Raw genomic sequence first — 15,222 nt, forward strand, 5'->3', positions numbered from 1 at the left:
ACCAGGTTCCTTCAGCAAGGTCCCTAAAGGTGTCTCTCTCCTCTGAAGGAAGAAGATCTCTCTTATCTATCCTATCTCTCCCTCTCTCTCCATCTCGATACTATCTCTCTCCCTCTTTCCCTCTCTCCCTCTCCCTCTTCCCTCTCCCCTCCTCCCCCTCTCCTCTCCCCTCTCCCTCTCTCCCCCCTCCCTCCTCGCCTTCTCTCTCTCTCTCTCTCTCTATATCTCTCCTCTCTCTCTCTTCTCTCTTTCTCACTCTCCCCCTCTCCCCCCCTCGCTTACTCCCTCTTCTCTTCTCTCTCTCTCTCCCGCCCCCTTCTCCTCTCTCTCTCTCTCCCCCCCTCTCTCTCCCTCCATCCTCTTTCCTCTCTCTCTCGAACCCCCCCTCTTCGCTCCCTCCTTCTCTCTCTCTCTATCTCCCTCTCCCTCCCCCCCCCCCTGGATTTGTTGCATTGGGTGTTAAAATATATTCACTGGCTCTCAAGGTGGATCTTGTTACATCCCACTTTCTCCTCATAGTCTTTGGCTAGATGCATCTTCTTGTTGATGGAGTTAGTTTTTGGCTTGATATGGGAATGATGTGTTAGGCTGACCTAATTCCCCTATTCAGGTTCTTGCAGGCCTTGCAGAATAGATGGTGCCCCTCATTGGAGAGATCAGCCCCTCACCCAGTTACTGCCTTCCTGCAAAGGGCCATGTCATCCTGGAACTCAGATGGCTTTGTCTTGCAGATGATCTTGGTTTTTTCCATGGTGGATGGACCAAGGGTAGGGCTGGGGGTTGCAGCAGCAGAAGCAGAAATGTTCTAAGGAAAGGGAGAAGCACCGGGGGAAAAGGGAGTGGAACAGAATCAGTTTCAAAGATCCATCATCTTTTAATGTTGCTCTATGACTGTTAGCCCTGGAATATGATATTTTCCAAAAAATTAAAGTTGTAGCTCACCCAAAAGCCAATGGATAGCATGATGGACAAGCATGGACTGTGGTGCAGTAGCAAGGAAAAAGCATACCAGAGGAATGGCATAAAGGACATCATCAGAGAGAGGTGTGACTAGGAGGAAGAAACAAACGTGAACTGATCATGTAGTGAATGTGAGGAATCACCAACAGATGTCCCATGGGCTTCACTGGTATCCATGTAGTATGAGGAGCTCTAAAGGAAGAAATGTTGAGTGGACTTCTTGTGGAGGATGTAGGGTTTATGGGAGGTGGTAAGCAGGTGTCTTATCGTGTGAGAAGGAATTGATGGGAAGGAATACCCACATCAGCAGGATCCCCAATTCATTGAGAAGCATCAGTGTTCGGTCATTGTAGCACTGGTGATATGGTGGGTTTGCTGAGGATTCAGCTGCTTGTCATTGTCATTGTGTCTAAATGAGTTTCCTTATGTAGCTAAAATAACAGCCCCTGTAGCTTTCCTTTTTGTAGTTGTCGAGTTTTTGTTACCTTGATGGTCCTTCCTTACATTCAACAGAAACTTCTCCTGCTTTACCGGTAGCCTCTTTTCTCTCGTTCATTCCTCTCTGACCAAGGGGAACAATGATTCAGCGTCCTCGTGTATAGTGTTGAGATGTGGAGTGATCTCCTTTCCAAATATCATGTGACTTCCCTTACCTACTAGGCACCAGAAAATCTCTGCATAGCAGGGCACATTAGTATTAATCAATACTTAAGAACGCACATCAGAATCCCTTATTTGGGTGGTGCCGGTGGGGGATGGTGCTACTAAGAGGGATCCTATAGAGGTGATAGCAACAAGGTATAGAATAGAATCACGTGACTTGACATCCTAGAACTGAACAACTTGGACTTGTCCTAGCCTTTGAAATGATACCTTTGCAGCTTCCTGGCCTAGAAGGAGAAAATTATACTAACAGGTTTGTCATCTGTGCATTCTTGAAGAACATTCACTCCCAAACTAGGCTCTGACTCTCTTATTTGGCAACTTTGGCAGCTTTTAAAAACGTGGCTCAAGCTCGGAAGCTAGCCGATGTGGACAGTGAATTAGCCGCAATGCTTTTCACTAACAAGCAAGAGGGGAGCAAGGTCCATCAGGTCACCAACCAAGAGGCGGATGCCACGCGGAAGCGCAAGCTTGAGAGGATGGTGGCAGTGCGACGTCAGGAGTCTGAAAGCAATCTTGCCTTGAGAAGAAAAAACCTACTGGTGAGAGACCTGCTTTTAGCCAGCAAGCCGTTGGTGGCTACATTTGTGGTTCCAGAGTGGTCTTAGGGCTTTGGCATTCTCTCAGGATATCGCTTGACCTCATCCAGCCTATGCCATTTCTTGGTGGCAGAGTACAAGGCAATTTAACTTGGGATTCCCGTATGTCATAATTTCCAGCTGTGGAAGTGAATTTTCTTGTTGGAATGGTTACATGACCATCTGAGATGGAATCTCTCCTTATAGGAACAGAAGAGTAGACATGGGAGGGACCCTAAAAGAGATGTTCCCCTATGTCTGGCACTCTGATTCAGGAGGGTGGATGTCAGAATGATGGGTATCTACCCTCTTCTTATGGATCTTGAGGGACCAAGACCCCACAGCTTTCCTTGGTGTAGTTGTCAACTACACTTGATGGTCCTTCCTTGCGTTCGACAAAACTTCTCCTGATTTACCGATAGCCTCTTATCTCTTACTCATTCATCTCTAACCAAAGAGAAAAATTATTCAGCATCCTCTTGTAAAACCCTCTACTACAATTCTGAGATGTGAACTGATCTTATGCGACTTCTCTACCCAATTTTAATCATTCCTAGAATTATTGATGTAGAGGATTTTGAGGTGAAAAATTAGACAGTTTCTTTACCATATTTATGGTGGGTTTTTTTCATTCCTTCTAGAGCTTTGGATAGATGGGGAGGAGGAGAGAATCGATTCAAAACCCCATGTTTTAACATTGATCTTCTTCTTAATGTTGCATATGGCTGTGAGCCATGGAATGCCATATTCTCAAAATAATTAAAATTGTGGGTCACTCAGAGGCCATACGGTGGGCAGGCATGGACAGTAAACCCACAGGAATGTTGTTCACACAAATGGGGCAGGGAGCAAGGTCCATTAGCTATCCACCATTTTCTTTTAGAAAAGGAATATTAGATGACCCAAAGAGACAGTTAGTTCCCACTTTTATCCAGTTTTTAACAAGCTTTTGTCAGCTTGAGTGTACCCTTACAGTCTTTGCATTTGCCTCCATCCTAGGACTGCAGATGTAGAGCCAAAGGGACCCCAGAGGCCCTCTGGTCTAACCCCCTCATTTCACAGATGCAGCAGAATCTGAGGCAGACAGCATTAAGGAACTTGCCCAGGGTCCACATAGCCAGGAAGTGGCTGAGGCAGGACTGAAACCCAGGTCTTTCTGACTCTGAGTTCAAAGCCCTATCCAGTGCCTCTCAAAATACAGAAGTAGGGATAGAACCTGAACCTCCCAGGTGAAGAAACTCCCTCCGCAGTGCAGATCAGCACCTTCTCTACTAGTCTTAGAGAGGTTAATGTAGGCCACTGAGAAGCTAAGGGTGCTGCTCAGGGCCACACCGCCAGAGGTGGCAAGAGGTGGGTCTTCCCAGCTTGGAGCCACTTTTCCTCCATTGTACCATATTCTGCCTCTCTTAGTTTGGGGGATTTTGCATTCCTCATGAGGGAAAGAGCTGTGGAAATAGATGCAGTGTTGAGTAGGTTTTTCTCTCTTCCCTGCTTGCTATTAGAGTTGTTCTCTAGGATAATAGCTATGCTTCAGAGAGAATGGGGACAGCACCTTTGGGGAGATGGTATTTGGGCACAGTGCTGATCTCAGAGAATCTTGCCAACTCAACCTAGTGTTTTCAAAATTTAAACCTCTTGAGGAAATAGGGTAGACTTTGAACATGTTACTCTGGGATACTGACCATGTAGGAACAGAGGAAATCCTGGAGGCTGATGGCCCAGTGCTGGGGTTGGGGATCGGGGTGACTGGGGGGAAAAGGATCCATTTCCTTAAACTCAGTGTTTTTCCTTTCTAAAGGTGCAGCATAATGTCCAAACCTCAGCACCTCCCGGGATCTCCAGATTAGTGATGCATATCGAGAGCGGACCAAAGTAGAGAGCATCACCAAACATGCTGAGCCTGGTCATCAACTACCCACCATACTATCTATGCCACTATGGGCACTGCTGAATTCTTTGAGTTTGCCCTTAGGAATCCACACAACCTACAGCATACAGTGTCCATTGAGATTGATAACCCAGAGCTCAGGTATGGCTCACTTTGGCTGGCTTTAAAAAATATCACTCCAGCTCCATCTTCTTGGTGGAAGGGTGTTGCCTTACTGAACTGATTCAGTCTTCAGAAGGGGGGTGTCACTGGTCTGCTTCGTTGCAGGTTATAAAAAAGGATAGGTTCGTGGCCAAGGAAGAATACCCTCCACGCCATAACCTCTTAGAAAGTGGGTAGGAGGTTTTCCACCCAGTAGTGAATTCACCAGGTAGAATAGGCCCCCTTGCAGTCCAGAGTGATGGTGTGTATATCCATAAGAGTAATGCTGCTGACATTTTTTCTAGCGTCATTCTGGATAGTAGGGAGTGGAGACACTTCAAAGATGCTACCAAAGTGCATACGCCACTGGAAGAAGACATGTTCCATCTCCACGAAAACTGCACGCCCCGCAACTCTACCTGCGCCACAAGGAGACAGTTGCACCTCCCTTTCAAATATCAGACTTTCTGCCTAGATCACACTGTTATGATGCAGGTAGGAAATCTGCCCTGTGTGATGCTCAGGCACAATCAGTGCTCATGTAGAATGGAGAAAGATCCATTTGACTAAGTGATTTGGGGGAATTAACTTTCATTCTTCATATCATTTTATGTGTTTCTGGAGACAGACTTTAGAAGTTCTAGGAATGTGAATTCATGATTCATTTTGTTCCTTTCTAGGTAATTTGAAGTTTTCTGCTTTCATTTGTGTTAAAAAAAACTAGTCAAATTGTTTCTGAGAAATTTGTCCCCACATTAGAAAGACCGGTGTCATGGAGAGAGCATGGGTTTGGCATCCAAAGACTTGTGTCTGAGGTCTGGCTGTGGCCCCCTGTGCCATTTCCTTCCTCTGTCACGTGAAGGAGTTGGATTCCATGACCTCAAAGGTTCTTTCAAGGTCTAGATGTTCTGGCCACATCCCTCTTTTGGATTTGGTAGCAATAGACTTCCAGGGCCCATCCTTTTAGGGTATGAGGGAACACCAGAATTCTTTTAGTTTACTAGAAAAATAAACTAGACTTTTTCTATTTCTACCAAAATCTTTGTTTGATTTTCTTTCTAACCTAACAAGTATTTATTAAGGGAGCTGCTCAGCAGCCTTAAATTGTCCACTGTTACCTGTCACAGGTGACAGAAGAGGCCAGGATATCTGCTTTCAGCTCTCACAGAATCTATGCCTGTGTCTCCTCTTGCTTAACAAAGCCAAATGGAATGAGAATTTTCAAGGCTTTAGTGGTTTCTCAGCTCCGCAGCTACTGAATGTGCTATACTCATCTTAAATGGAATGATCATTATTTCCTGTCATACATATAAAAATACACAAACATGGACATACACATGTACATGTACATGTACATATATGCACATATACACACATACCCGTACACATGTATATTTAGGTGTAGTGTGTATATATACACAAATACACACACATATGTAATTTAAAAATGTTTAAATTCATTTATATTGACCCCTAAACTCTTTGCTGCTGAATACGAATCAACATTCCAGATGGCTCTGTGAAATTTCTGGAAGCGTAAACTGCACAGCTGTTAATATACATTTATAAATTGTTTCTAACATTTCCATTATAACTCATGTCCTCTGATTTTCTAGCAATGTCCTTCTGAATGTATATCTGACAAGGTCCCAGAATCCACGTTGCCCTGGAAGTCCAGGTGAAATACCCACCAAAAGCATTAAGGTAATGGTGGTGGGTAGGGATACTGATTCTGAAGGGCTAATGCAGCTCAGGGAAGGGGGAAGGGTTATATATTGGTTGGACAATCAAGCTCCACACGCCTAACCGAAAAGAGAACTTTATTTCAGAGAGAATACACAGTGATCTATTTTTGCCATTAGTTTTTCCCTCACTATCATTTGCACCTTCCAGTGTTGGTGTCAGCACATCAAACATATGACATTCATTTGTGTTGTTTTATAGTGTCGTGGGGAGCTGAGCTCATCACCGGAGGTTGGCCACTGGTGATAAATTCTTTGACCATAGGCAAACTATAAAACAACACAAAATAGTTTTCATTCGTGTGTGACCCACTTCCTCTTCTGCAGGGATGTCACAGAAGAGGGGAAAGAAAATGCTAAGAATCAGGCATTTCTAGACCCTCTGTAAACACTCATGTAACTAGTGGTACTCTAAAGAAGAGGGGTCCTGGATCAGTAGCGAAACGGACATGATGCTGGAGGCGCTGTATTATACTTGTCTTGACGTTCTGGATATGAATCAGATGAAAGGAAATCAAGTGACATCCCAGGAGCAGGATGGCTCACTAGGTTAGATAACAAGTAACAGCCTCTACAGAACTGGCTTTATCATCATTTATCCAAAGGAAACAAAAAACATGTTTCACACGCAGGGCCTGATATCTTGTACCATGCTGTTTGCTATTACCGGCAAAAATAAAATCCCAATCTGATGACAATGGGAGCTTATGCACCAAAAATTTGTTGCAGAGAATAGAAGATGGAAAAAATTCTATGATAACCTTGAAATTAAATCTGCCTGTATTTGAATGCTCCAGGACTCCCATGCAAAAGGTAGCAGAGAGGAAGAAGATGAAAATATGTTGGAAAACATGGCTCAGGAGGAAGAAACAAAAGAAGCCAAAGGTTTTTAGGCTACAGACACTTCATACCCATACATCTCAGGAAGAGAATTAAGAGGCCCCAGAAGCTGTGAGAACCAAAATGACAACCCCCAAATTGAAATTGATTACATGCTAATAGACAGGAAGCTGCTGTGGGAACTCATTTTTGAATTAGCTGTCAGTGAACAGTTGGATCAATGACTTGTTAGATCAAAAATAAAATGAAATTAGAAGAAAGCATGAAAGTGAGGAGAATGTTGTGCAATTTGAGGCCACTCCAGCCTGACCTGTTTAAATGAGCTGTTGAAACGAAAAAAATGGAAAACTCCACAAAACAGTAGATACTGACACAGATTATCAACCTTTCCTGAGGGAGCTTAATGGATATAAACCATTCCTACAATGAAGAGACCAATGATCCTAGAACCATCTCCACTGGCAGACGCTTCATCTCCTCACCAAACACAGAGATACAGCAACTAGAATAAAGACTTGCTTGTAAAATCTTATAGCAGAGGATGGTGAAAGATTCTAAGCAGTATTGCCCACTAAAATAGTGGGAAGCAGTAGAGGGAAAAAAGAGATTTACTAAAAGTTAGGGAGATACCAGTTAAGTCAGATATCTGGAAAAGTATTTAGTCAGTCAGTCAGTAAACCTTTAAGTGCTACTATGGAATAATCTAGATACTGTGCCAAATTCTGGGAATACAAAAAGAATAAAAAATAAGAAAAATAGTCCCTGCCTTCAGGGAGCTTGCATTCTAATGGCAAAGACAACATATGAAAGGCAAAAGGATGCCAAAAAGTGGGGGAGGACTGGGGAAGGCACCTGACATGGGGGAATGCTAGAGAAGTCCCAAGGAAGAGCCGGCAGGTAAGAAATGAGATGTTCCAAACTGAGCTCCATTCTTAAATAGAGATTTTGGAGTTCATGATTTCACCCTCTGATCAGAGGAATGGGGTGGTGATGACAGGGAGTTCCAAGGCTGATGAGAACTTGCAGGATTAGGGATGAACCCTGAGGGACAGCAAACCCGAACAAAAATTGAAAAAGAACCTGTTAAGAGTTTTATGAAAAACTCTTTTCTCCTTCACTGATACGAATCACCTCACATTTAGTGTCTAAGGATGTTGTCTCATATATACTGCCTGAAGAAGCAGATATGGAGAGCCTCCTAAATGAGATGTATAATCATGGCAATACCAAGATGGAAGAACAGATGGACTATGAACATATATCCCAGGCCGAGGTCCATGCTGGAGGTGACACCAGTTTGGGGGGCATTGATTCTTAAGATAGCTAAAAATGGGAGGATCACAAATATTTGGAAAAAAAAAACCATGGACCTTCTAATGCCAAAGAAAGGTGAATCAGGATGCAGAAATAATCTCCATGCTTAATTATAACCATACCTATAAAATTTCAATGAGAATAATCTATTTGCATTTATAATGACAGTATTTGGGTTTTGGAAAAGGAAAAAATGTACCTTCCTCCCTTCTTACAGAGTGGGGGCACTATTGTTATGGAAACATTACATGTATTGTCAAACTCATGGAAGAGGCTAGGTCAGTTATGCTGAAATGCTTTATTTTGGCTCTTTTAAAAAAGTCATTTGTCATAAAGGATGACTCACTGGGCGAGGGGCAAGGGGAGGAATATATTCAGAAGTGAAGGTATCTTTTGTAAAAACAAAAGATATCAATGAAAGTTTTTTGCAAAGAATAACTGGCACATTCATTAAAGGCCTCCTTGAAGAAGGTGTGAGAAGGGAACGGACAGACTATCATTGACAGTAATCTCTACAAATATATACAGAAATATACGTGTGTTATGCATATATAGACGCACGCAAAATCTAAAATACATATACAAATAATTAAATACATACTTTATATATAAAACAATAAATATATATTTAAATATAAAACATATATTCAACTATATGAATATATACACAAATATATGTGTATATACTTGTGTATATATACATATTATACTTATGTATATATGTTTGCCTAAGGTAGGTGTTCACTGTTATGGGAAAGACGTTCTGTGCCTAGTTCAAATAGAAGAGTCTAATATCCATGATGAGGATCCTAGGGACATACTTGGCACAGGTGACATTGTGCTGACATCATCAAGCTTCAGAATAATACAAAGCCGTCCTTTTCCTATGATCCATTGTCACTTGGAAGGAGAACTGATTAGCCATCCACAGTGAAAACAAAGTGGATGAAATCAGCCGCTCAGATCACAGCAGGGTAAAGTCATTGCCGTAGACCAGTAAGCTGGACCGGAATTGAAGCAGGAGGAGATTAGACTGGGAATTTTGTAAATTGCAACTGAACTTGAATTAATCCCAAATTTTTCAATGTCATAAATGCTCATATCTTTTTAACATGAAAATTCCTCTGATGTCGTTCTATTTGTTTGTAAATGATGAAATGCGCTGACTCAGAAGGACTGAAATTGCCAGTGACCCAGAGGACCATGGAAAAACATGTCGGACTCCAGCATTTCTCATAAGAAGTGGCATAAAAAGCATCATTTTTGGCCAGATGAAGATGAGGGCTGTCATGAAGTGAGATTAAAGAATAATGGACAGAGACTGAGAGTTGCACAGCTCTCCACGAAATAGGAAAAGAACCGGAGAAAGGCCTCCAGCAGGTTGGGGAGACTTTTCTGGAGAAGTTACAGAAAGGGTGGGGGGGGGTGGGGGTCACAGAAGCATCCCAAGGCTCCTGGAGGGGATGCAGCCTGTGGAGCCGCCAGACACTTCATTCTGCCATGTGCTGTCTTGCAGGCCCTTGGAGTAGACAGTTCTCTAGAGGTGAAATAACTCATAGTTCTGGAGTATTCAAGTCAGGTATCGCTGAAGTCTGTTGCCCCTGTCCTTGAGGAACAATTTTGTCATAGCATGAAGGCCATTAAAACATATTTAAACTTGTTATGCAATAACTCCTTCCATAGTGCTCCTGAATCTTGTAGGATTAATATGTTTTCTCTGTGCTTTATCTCTTCTGGACAGTAAGACTTAAATCCTTAATTGCTATCTCAAAGGAAAAATGATGTTTGTAAAGAGGTCTTGCTTCACAGTCCTGCTGGCGTGATACCATAAGGAGAAACTTGGTGCTCTGATGTTTTAATGGGGATTTCTGAAGTGAATATTTTTTTACCAGCAGTTGTCCTGGAAAAACACAAAGTCCTTCCTTTCTAAAGACATCCTCATCCTCATCACTCTGAACGCAAAGTAGAGAAAGAAATGAGATGTGGGCATTAGCCAAGAGACAGCTGCTAAGGTTGGCTTCTCCTCAGGCTTTAATCCCAACTGGGTGAAAAGTGAGGCCCACCTGTGCCCCAGGTCAGAGGAGCTGCTTTCTCCTCGTGCACAGCTTGACTCTGGTTAGTTTAATTAAGCCCCTGATGTAGGAGTGCTTTTTTCTTCTACTTTGGGTCAGAAGCCTTCAGTGCTGCTTCCCTCTGTCCTGGGAGTGAGCCCAGTCCTTGAAGGCGATGCTGATGTGTGTCAAGATCTGGCAGGTCCTCCTGAAGTCCAAAGGCCCGGGCATTAGCCTCCCAACTGTCAGAGGACCAGCCTGGCTGGGGGCAGATGCACAGCCTCAGTGCAGGAGATGTGCCCCTGGCTCCTCCTCGGAGTGTGGAAACTCAGCTGGATGCATGACCTCGTCGACACAAGGCAAAGGACAACCCATCCGGTCCTGCCCACTCTGTGTGACTCTTCTCACCAGAAGGAGACAGCATGAGGGAGCCCTTGAGCACTCCGGCTGGGCCTGTCTGTCATCCTTTGCTCTCCCCACGGGATCCCCATCTCTTTTTCCCTCTGTTGAAGGAGAATTAAAGTACTATTGAAGTATGAAGGAAATATGGAATTATACAGATTATTCTGCGTAGCTCATAGATTTTTTGAAAACCATTTCCTGACCTGTAAAAATGTTCACTAACCCTTCTGAGACTTACCATGACCGTATCGGTATTAGGTCGATGGAGCCTGGAAGCTCATTTCCAGTTTCTCTCAAGGAGAAATGAATTATCTCAGCCACTTAGCACCCTAGAAATCTCTGCTGCACTGAGTTCTCTGAAAACCTTTTAGTTAATGAGTTTCCACAGAACATGACCTAGGAGCTCAACTTAAGGTAGAACTTTCTAACAATTCAAGCTATGCAATTTTGAATAGGCTGCCTCGGGGGTAGAGATTTAGACTTGGAGTCAGGAAATTTGTGTTCATATCCTATCTTTCCTAACCACCCCCCCCCCCCCGCAACTGCAAGGGCCCTTCCTCCCAAACCACTTTGTAGTTAACTACTCTGTATGTATTTTTATTTATTCACTTTATTTTCTACTTTTATACTTTATATTTTATAGAGAATGTTTCAAATACCTGCATGCATTTCAAGCAATTAAAACATTTTAATAGCTTATAATGCATGGAAGCATTTGGAACACTCTGAACTGACTGGATATCTCCCCCACCGGAATGTCATTATGCCCACGGTGAATAGGGATTGTTTCATTCTGGATATGTTATGTCACCAGCATTTAGCACAGGGCCTGACACAGAGCGGTGCTTAAAAAATACCTGTTGATTATTGATTGGTTAGACCTCTTAGATCAAGCAGTGGCTGGATAGCCAATGTGGAAGGTGTTGTTCGAAGGCATTGTCAATTAGGTATGGATTGGACCAGGGTGATCTCCAAGGGCCTCTTGATTCTCTGACTATAAGATACATCTAGACTGGAACTTGGGCCTTAGTTGGCTTTTATGGGACAACACCGATGCTTCCTGAGACCCCTTAACTAGGCAATCAGGTTTTTTCTCTTTGTCATTTTACCAAGGCTTTTCAAGATTTCCGGACCAGGCTGTATCAGATGACTAGAAGTAAACTTTCTTATGGGAAAGGACAGCTCTTGGGAGACAGACAGCATGCAGTTGGTACAGTAGAAAGGGCACTGGGTTGGGACCAGGAAACCTGAGTTCAAATCCTGGCTTTATCATTTACTGGCAGAGACCTGTGTGTCTTTATAGTTTTGTGTGCCAATAAGTTGGCATAGTGCCTGGTACATATTAAGCATTTAACAAATGCTGATCAATTGTGTGGCCTTGGGTAGGTCTCTTAACCTCTCTATGCATTATTTTATAAGGTGAGGGTGACAGGGATAAGAGAGTCTCTAAGGACAGGCACCATGCAGTGGACTGAGTCAGGAACACCTGGATCTGAATCCAGTTTCCAGCCCTTACTAGCCATTGACCACCAACAAATTCTATAACCTCTCTAAGCCTTAGTTCTCTCATCTGTAAAGTAGAATTTGCAACATCTAGAGTGGCTGCACATGTCTAATGAGATAATGTTTGTAGATGGCTTTGTGGTCTTCAGAATGCAGTGGTGCTGTGAAGATGATGATGATGATGGGAAGCGTAAGCAGAAATCTGTGATTCCTACTCTTCTCTGATACTGGGGGTTGTTCTTTTATGTGCCAGGTATCGTTTAGTGTGAGCAGTGGCAAACCCATTGCCATCCTGTGCGTGAATGTGGAATATCAACCCCACGTAGTTGATCAGACGTTTCGGTTTTATCACCCAGAGCTCTCCTTCCTGAAGAAGTCCATCCGGCTCCCTCCTTGGCACACCTTGCCTGGTAAGCCCTCATTCAGGTCTGGTGGAACAACCATTTTCTATCCTAGATTTCCCCATGGCTACAAACAAGCCTATTGAAATGACATCTGTTACAGGTCATAAGTCACTTTCTTGTCCACAACATTTTCATTTCAAACTTTATAACTCATGATGACATAGCTTCACTCTCATTTCTTCTACCCGTCTTTCTATTTGCTTGTAATTTTCTTTGCCAACCCAAAATGAGGTAGAATGTTTACCCTTATACTCCGAGAACTTTGGATTTGGTCGTTGTGGGTGTCCCCTCTGCTGACACAAATAGCTACTCTGTGACTCGGTAGAGTGGCTGAGAAATCCATCACCTGCAGCCAACGTGGCAAAGAGCTCCTCCAAATTTAATGCCGCTGTTCCTCAGACAACAGGCCTAGTGTCTGCCCTTTGAAGTCTTTTCATTCTGTCAGAATCCTCTCCAAACTGGCATAGTCCAAGATCCCCTCTGTGGCATGAGGTGGCACCAGAGGAGAACTGTTACAGCAAAAACCAAGTAGTCTGCACTTAATGATGTAACTACTGCTTCTAAGGCAGGCCTTTCTGGATGCCTGTTCCCCAGCAGCCAGGCTTGTGGCTTGTATACTTATCTGTAGGCTCCTTTGAACGTAAGCTCCTTGAGGGCACAGGCTGGCTCATACTTGTATTTGTATTCCCACCATCCACATGGTGTCTAGCACATAGTAGGTGCTTAATAAATGCTGACTGATCTAGAATCATTTTCAAAACACAGAATCCCCATGTGCTAATGGGCACGATTATTATTCTTATATTTGCATGTTGCTTCTCAAGATCAGTTTTTCATCTTAAAATACCTTTGGTGAGTCCCTAAGGAATGAAAGTCATTAAAAACCCAAGTAGCTTAGAACTAAAAGGTCAATATGTACATGATATACTAGTTTATCATTAATAACAGCAAACATTTCTGCTGCGCCTTTGAGGTTTACAGAGTGCTTTGTGCCACCTTCCACTACAACCCTGCGAAGTAGATGCTATTATCATCTCCTTTTGATATGTGAGGAAACTGAGGCTGGCTTGCGCAGGACCACAGAGCTAGTGTCTAAGTGTCTACCATAGGATTTGAACTCAGGTCTCGACTGCAAGTTAGGATGCTGTTCACGTCTGCCATCTAATCTTGCTGTCATACATGTTCAGTGAAATATTAACCTCATTCCTGTGTATCTGAAGCTCTCCAGCTGGATGAAGAAACTAGTACTACATGTTTGCTTCTCCCGAGAAGTTGCCCACTTCTGCCTAAGTGATGCCATGTAAAGGAGGTCCCATTCTGCCTGTAGGACTTGTGTACGACTGTCCGAGACATTAAAAGTGATTTCTCACGTGGGGAGGGAAGTGGAGCCGTTTATGTCCCTGAAGAGGAAAGGTATCAATCTCTGAATCTTTTCCACTTTCCTAGGTGCCCCTGTAGGAGGAATGCCTGGTAAGGAGCCCCAAATCTACGTTCGTTGCGTGACCCAAATGTCATTTGTGAAACCAAAAAAAATGGTAGGTGCATCTGCAAGAAGGCAGATCTGGAGATCTGGAGGCCAAAGAGCACACCACCATTTTGGTTATTACAGCTACCCATGAGTTTAGGTTCCACATCTCTCAGGCTTTTGCTCCAGTAATAGATTAGCCCATGTCCTATGTCCCGCCTGATCCGCTGGCCAGATCTTCATTTTAGGTTAAGCTGGTTGCTGTCCATGGTTCTGGAGGGTTATTTTGTAGCCCTCGTGAGAGCTTCCATGCCTGAGTTTTATTACTCTTGATAGCCGCTGGGTTCCCAGATCATCTCCCTGAATTTAAACAAAAACAAACAGAAAAATTACATGTAGCAAAGTAAATGATAATTAAGGCACTTGTTAATTGCCATTGTGCAAATGGGCCAGTACAATAATTGTATTATGACTGGTTAGAAACTTGATAGAACTCTTGCAAAATCTAATTACTGAAACCAATATGGAATTATAAAATTGGTAGTTTCCTCTGTTGCAATGAAATCATAACAGCTCCAACTAGTACCCAAAAACTGACAGTTTGGATTTTGGTAGGGGGGAAGGTCAAAAGAGGGAAGGAGGGTTCTCCAGTCCTATATTTGTTTTGGGGCAGGAGGGGGTGGTATGATGAAGAGCCAACAAAGCCCTGAGGGCCTCATTAGCTGGTTTGATCTCTAGGTTAACTCTTTTAATGATGCTGCCCGATGTTTATTCTCAGGGCCCAGGGGAACCACAGGACATGTTTCTGAAAGTAGCTGGAGGTCCAAGCCCACAGATCAAAAATTCTTTGTTGCTCTTTATACGTAAGTAAGGAAATTCAGAAAATGTAGAGATTAGGAACATAGCTCTACAGGAGCCTGTGTGGGGTAGAGAAAACAGATTTATATATTTCTTTTTGAAACTCTGGGTGTGAGGGCTTAATCTTTACTCCATTCCTACACTTTACCTTATTAACTAAGATGCTATTCCTAAAAGTCAGACTTGTCAGTCTAACAGAGATACTTGAGAAGTCATTTAGTCTGTTCCCTTACCTTCTCAGCAAACACATATAAATCATGTCAAATGAGTGTCTCTTATCTTTAAAGAGCTTCAGAGAGGGATGGTTTTTCATTCACTTGTTCATTCGACAAATGAATGCTTGCTAGGGGCATAGAACTATGCTGAATGTTCTTGACAAAGGAAATAAAAGAGAAGGAAAACATTGTATGGCC

General features: G+C 43.1%; 1 protein-coding gene across 1 annotated transcript in view; it reads left to right on the forward strand.

Moving 5' to 3' along the window:
• Window positions 1-15,222, forward strand: part of NPHP4 (nephrocystin 4) — a 161,947-nt gene that overhangs the window by 134,298 nt on the left and 12,427 nt on the right. Inside the window, 13 exon segments of the mRNA XM_036747336.1 lie at window positions 1,954-2,165; window positions 4,000-4,020; window positions 4,023-4,088; window positions 4,090-4,110; window positions 4,112-4,230; window positions 4,536-4,725; window positions 5,847-5,909; window positions 5,911-5,934; window positions 12,336-12,492; window positions 13,933-13,983; window positions 13,986-14,017; window positions 14,727-14,787; window positions 14,790-14,814. Of these exon segments, the coding sequence (XP_036603231.1) occupies window positions 1,954-2,165; window positions 4,000-4,020; window positions 4,023-4,088; window positions 4,090-4,110; window positions 4,112-4,230; window positions 4,536-4,725; window positions 5,847-5,909; window positions 5,911-5,934; window positions 12,336-12,492; window positions 13,933-13,983; window positions 13,986-14,017; window positions 14,727-14,787; window positions 14,790-14,814 (1,042 nt within the window).

Source organism: Trichosurus vulpecula, chromosome 2, assembly GCF_011100635.1.
Source record: "Trichosurus vulpecula isolate mTriVul1 chromosome 2, mTriVul1.pri, whole genome shotgun sequence".
In the NCBI taxonomy this organism is placed as follows: Eukaryota; Metazoa; Chordata; class Mammalia; order Diprotodontia; family Phalangeridae; genus Trichosurus; species Trichosurus vulpecula.